The sequence below is a fragment of the Garra rufa genome, chromosome 12 (assembly GCF_049309525.1).
Source record: "Garra rufa chromosome 12, GarRuf1.0, whole genome shotgun sequence".
Classification (NCBI taxonomy): Eukaryota; Metazoa; Chordata; class Actinopteri; order Cypriniformes; family Cyprinidae; genus Garra; species Garra rufa.
Genome location: NC_133372.1, coordinates 46,605,502 through 46,611,378, shown reverse-complemented (window position 1 = coordinate 46,611,378; position 5,877 = coordinate 46,605,502). Strand labels below are relative to the sequence as shown.

Sequence of the window (5,877 nt, the reverse complement as noted above, 5' to 3'; positions counted from 1 at the left end):
TCGTGTTAGGAGAGACGCCAGCGGAGGTGAGCCGAGGAGATCTGGAGCCGTTCCTGGATAGATAGCGGCTCGGTGTCTGTTTTTCTTGTTTCGCTCACCTCGTCATCCGTCAAGCTGACGGAGGTTTGATGAATAAAGCGGTCGCTGAGAAAGACCTTGGGCAGGCGTCGCTTCGAGAGCGGGTGTAAACGCAGCCATCATTATTCATTTCTGTATTTTTAACTCAAACTCACATCTTTAAAAAATGTTTCACCGAGAGCGGCTGAGAGCGTGGCCATTTATATCACTTGCCTCGCTCTTATTTATTGATGAACTGGATGTGCGATAAATAATGTAATGAACACAAGGAATCACAGATCCGCTTGTTACTCTGGGCCTTCGCCGCAGCTGAAGTGATGTAGAGCTAAATCTCACAGGTATATATATATATTTAAAACGTCTGTGCGATCAAATCATAACCAACCGTGACAACATAAGAGAACAAAACTCTTCTGAACGTGTATGCTTGTCAAATAAAGCTTATTTATGATCAGGCAAAATCTGGCATCTACATCTATTTTCAATCACACTTTATATATTCTGAAGCAAAGTATGCTAGGAACTAGAAATCTGCTGACCGAATTTAGCTCATGCTGTCAACAAGACAAATCCTGTCAGTATATCTTTTACAAATTTCAATGCATTTCAGAGAATTAAATTAGGTTGTGATAAAACGGTTATGAATTGTGGTGCATTAGCTCATTTTAATGAAACTGTCATCAGTTTGAATAAACTATTATTCTTTTGTTTTGAGACTGTTTATGTTTTTTGGGTTGACTTTTCAGATGTTATTAAAAAGAATATACTCCAACTTCTATGTAAGCCAAAAAATTGTGTGCTCTGTCATATTCAATTAATTTATTACTCATTTCTGCCCAACTTTACATTCATAAATGTTCATTTTTTCACTGCACCTGTCAAGTTTGAGATTTTGTAAGTGTTTTAGAAGTGTTTTTATGAAAGAAAACATCCAAAAGACACTGTTAAGTGTTTCTTTTGTAGAATTTTATCTATTTGTGTCAATAGATTTCAATTACAGTACATATTTTTAAAGGCTGTTTTCTCGCAATGAGTTTTTTCTCCTACACTGAGCCATAAATCTCCACTTCAGTAGCACTTACACACACCAAACTTTACATTTTGATTCCTGTTTATATCCTGAAGGTTTTTACAGAGGGATTTGTTCATATATAATTAGCTTGATTATATACAACATTTTATTCCCCCTCAAAATTGCAAAAATTCATTGTTCTCTGTCTGCTCTAAGTATTTTCTGAATTATGAAAAATTACAAAAATGAGATTCCCAAAATTTCCTCTGCAAAAACATTTGACTCTGCTTTGTCAAAAAAAAATTGTAAGATATTGATAAAAATAAAAATTCAGTTGCATGTAAGAGACTTTTACAGTAAGCTTTGCAAACCAACATGCTTTATTACGTTTTATCTTGCACAATAATATTTTTTCAAAAAAAAAAAATGTACCGTACAAATCTCCTAGAAAATAATTCTTATAATAAATGACTTTAAATAAATAGAAATCTATAATAACAGGCTCAGAGTTTGAGTTCTACTTAATATAATCAGTTATTTCAGTAAAAACCCGAATTAAGTGAACTTCAATTCAATTAGTAAAGTTGACCGTTGGTTTACGGTTTTCAATCAATCAACATTTATTTCTATGCAACAATTTGGTTTTATAATAGTCTATCTATAGCTTCTGACACATTCAAAGCAGCTGAGGTTTTGAGTCATAACCTGCAATGGCAACGAATGACAAATCATTGAGTTTGGAGTCTATTTATCTGGCGTCATGCACATTTCTGGCTCCGCCCATAGGTCAGCTCTCATTGGTCCATAATCCTGTTCCACATGACCATATATGGAGCCACAACAGTGACTGTGTTCCACTGCGTTTGACGTCATTGTGCCTTACAACACTTCCACAATATCTGCATAGTTAAAAAAACAACTGCATTAATTGTTATATTTTATATAATAAATGTCTTAAAATACTAGTTTTATTTTAAATAAATATATATTCAATCCTTTAAGATAGAATTTAAGTGAAAAGTCTTAAAAGTCTTAGACTTTTATTAAGTCTATTCGAAATAAAATACAGGTGAAAAACTGTGCGGCGGTCACTGTTGCGCTCTATGCCACATTAGTCATTGGCTTTCAGTGTGGACAGATGAATTACTTGTCGGAGGAATCTAGTCGTGTCGCGCCTGGTTAGGACACGGTTTAAGTGAGACAAATCCACTGCCGTGTCAATATGAAAACCACAGCGCAGGGCTTCCCCAATAATTCACTTTAATTGCAGCCTTCAGTCAACTGAGAGCTGTTTATTTACTGTATTCATTAACCTCAAGACACTGTCAATCAGCTGACACATCATCATTAGTCAATAACTCTGAAACCACAAAACACACCACTGATGTCCTTTTAAAATCAATTTGCAACAAAGTCGTTAAGGAATCACTTTTTAAATTACATATGCATATGCAAAAACAACACTGCATGACATCTTTAGCATGCATATGATCATCACAACCTGCAATCTAATAACTCTCAGATTCCATCACCTGTCAATCAGAGCGAAAGCACAGCACGAACTGAACAATAAAAGGGCGAAAATAAAGCGTTCTGATAGACTACTGTGAAAAACATTAAGCACTGCTCTTTAATAGCAACACAATATCCTCTTATCATATCAATCATCAAAGATGAGACATTAAATTCAGAAATAAAGGCACCACTCTGGCTGGAGTCAGTAATACGATTGCTTTTATCATTAATATGATGGATTACAGAAGTACGCGGGTGGGGTTCGAACGGGAGGGTGTGAAGAACCTCCTGCTGCTGCAACTTTTTTTTTTTTGAATACAGCTTTGTAAATTGGATCCATTTATTAGGAGCGGATAAGACAGCATTCATTTCACAACGCACTAACACACCGTTCCGCTGAGCACACTTATGACATGTGATGGGCCCTGAAAACCAGCCTGAAATACGTGCAATTTTCTATGCACAAGTTGCATTGTGGGAACAAACATCAAGAGATGGGCTTAAGAGCAAACCGCTGTAGATCTCAGCCCTTCGACGTGCCCTGCCATAAAAATGTAGGCTAAAGTAAAATATGCTTTAATAATCACTCCACTTATAAAGCACGAGGTTTGGATCTGTGATGCCTAAAAGTGAGTCATATTAAAAAAGAGATTAGATTGAACAAATGTGGAGAAGTGAATAAAGACATTAATAAAGCAGATCCGTGCAAGCAAGATCCCAGCCATATTTCGACTGTGACACACGACTGCGATTTACCATTGGGTCATTATGACATGATCACACTTACAGAGGGAGGTAATGGGATCATCAATAAGATGCTGCGTGCCTTATAGAAAAACCTACACCTAATAAACTGCACTCGCCCAGCCCCAAAACTAGGCTTTTTCTTTGTTTTTTGGCTCTACACTTGTGAATGTATGTGTGATTTAACCAGCTAATTGTGTATTTGATTCCCCAGTGAATAATGTGATCATTTGAAGAAAAAGTGATGACGAATCGGATCAAAAACAGAAAAGCGTAGCCTTTTCATGATAAAAATGCTTTTAAGTCTCTAGACAGCTGCAAGTTGTCAGAGACACTCATTTTTGCTCATATCTGATGATCATAAAATGTTTTATTTCGGGAACGCTGTTTTGCTGTCAGGATTTTGTCATTTCTAAACAGCTGCTCTCTTAAGCATGATGCATAAATGAGACAAATTCATTGTTGCATTCTTCACATCGGGCCACTGCAAGGCCAGTATGAAGTGAGAAGATGAGGGTCAGCGTCTGATAGAGATATGGGTGTTACTGCTCACACAGATGCCTGTTTATGAAAGACTTATTTAACTGTGCTGAAAAGAACACACTTAATTCTGCATGAATAAAATGTGCACAAGGTATCAATTTAAAATTGCTTCCAAGAGACAGATTTTAGCTGTATTTTCTCTGACACACACACAGACAAACACACTTTAGATACAGTATGTGAACTCATAAGTGACACTAGAAATTAAAATTTAAAATGCTACGTGAACAGAGGACATTTTTACGAGTATTGATATTTAAGAGTATGCTTATGTTGCTTTATGCTTGTTTGAAAGCAATCAATTTACGCGCAATTACTTTAACAAGTTCTGATTTGGAATGCAGCCCACATCTACAAGTTGACAGAAATCTTAAGGATGGAATGCGTTCATCCACCGTTGTTTGTCACATTTACAGATGCTAAACTCACAGAAACGTGCTTCATACCTTTCTCAGAATCCATTGGATGAGCAGCAGAACGCTCCAGCAGAGCAGCCTCATCGCACCTTTCGTTCGCGACCTCCGAGAGAACACTAGTCCCGTTGAGTAAACATAAACCGGACCAGATCAGCAACCAGAAAACATCCGAGAGGAAAGAACTCGAGGCAGGTGGTTTAACTGACTGTGCGAATAAACCAGCGCTCTCAGAGTTATTAAGGCAACCAGGGAGGTTCAGCTCTTGAAGTCCTTGTCATTAGTGAAGTGCACATCCATTCGCGGCTTTACGGAGGTGAAAAGTTGGCGTGGGAACGGTGGCAACTTGTGCTGTCAGCTGGCGTTCGCGCCTAATGTCCTCATTACCGCGCCCGTTTGGTGTTTAAAAAAGAAACTGTGTTGCGTTCTCTCTCACTCCAAAGCGCACGCCCAGTGTAGACTTTGCGTCTTGTTCTCTGCGTTCTCTCTCTCTCTCTCTCTTTCTCTCTCGCTCGCTTTACCGCTGAACGTGCGAATATCGATTTTAAACGCCAACAGGTCAAACAACCTCCCGCGCGTCTTTTATCATCACCGCGAGCACGCGCACAGAGCGGTGCCAAAAGTTGGCGCACTGCTTCTCATATTCCAAATGAATTTTGCATTCGCTCAAAAGTTTTCCCGAGTTATAAATCTAGCTAATAGACTATAGAGATACAGAGATTCTTTCAAGACGCACAACTTGAAAGAAAGCGAAGTACAAATAGCATGAAAGAGATGAACAAATCTTCCCAAAGGCGATTTTAATTTTGAATGGCTTTTAAGTGCATCTTGTCTCACAGCTGTTCTCAGTGTTAAAATATGAAACGCGCAATCTGTGTCGACAGCGCGAGACATAAATATTGCTTTCCTTTTTCTCGTCAATTCAACATCCTTAAAAAAAGCTTCGCTTACGCGTAAACACAAACACACAAACATGTACATGGAGAAAAAGAGAAGCGAATGCATTAAATTTGGACGTAAAACGCATAATGTTGGACAGGGATGAAATAAACTAGGCTGACGAACACTAACAAGTCAGTAACGCCTCAAAGTTTATGTCTAGCTGCAGATGGACACTATTGGATAGATCCACACAGATGGAGACCAATGAAGCCCTTCATCGCCCCCTTGCGAATGACTGACAGAAAACATCTGAATGTCGACTTCAAATTAAAACACCGCCTGACTAATGTGAGAGACAATTATGAATCGAACCAAATGACCTTAACAACCCAAAGGACAGAAAGTAAAAACACAGATTGCAACCTTCCCTCAGTACTGACAAGAACACTAAGAAGGTGATTGAAAATCCTCCAAACAGCACACTTTCACAAATCTAGCAAGTAAATTGCCTGCATGGATACATATTTTTGTTCTATCGAAATAAATGTTCCGTTGGTTTCGTTTCTATTGTGATCCCGCGGCTCGTGGAGTATTGAAGTTGGCAGGTGAATTTGGCGGGCTGCTAAAGCGCGCGCTTTCTATTTCTCAGAGAAGCACGCCGCGCGCTTTAGCACAAATGAATGAACATGC

The 5,877-nt window shown here is 38.4% G+C and overlaps 1 protein-coding gene across 1 annotated transcript in view; it reads right to left on the bottom strand.

The window, feature by feature from the left end:
• The window catches only part of LOC141346964 (neurexophilin-2), a 94,906-nt gene extending 90,179 nt beyond the window's left edge, over positions 1 to 4,727 (bottom strand). Inside the window, exon 1 of the mRNA XM_073851932.1 lies at positions 4,339 to 4,727. Within this exon, the coding sequence (XP_073708033.1) occupies positions 4,339 to 4,392 (54 nt within the window). The 5' untranslated portion in view covers positions 4,393 to 4,727. The remainder of the gene's footprint in view (positions 1 to 4,338) is intronic.
• Between the last annotated feature and the right edge of the window lie 1,150 nt (positions 4,728 to 5,877).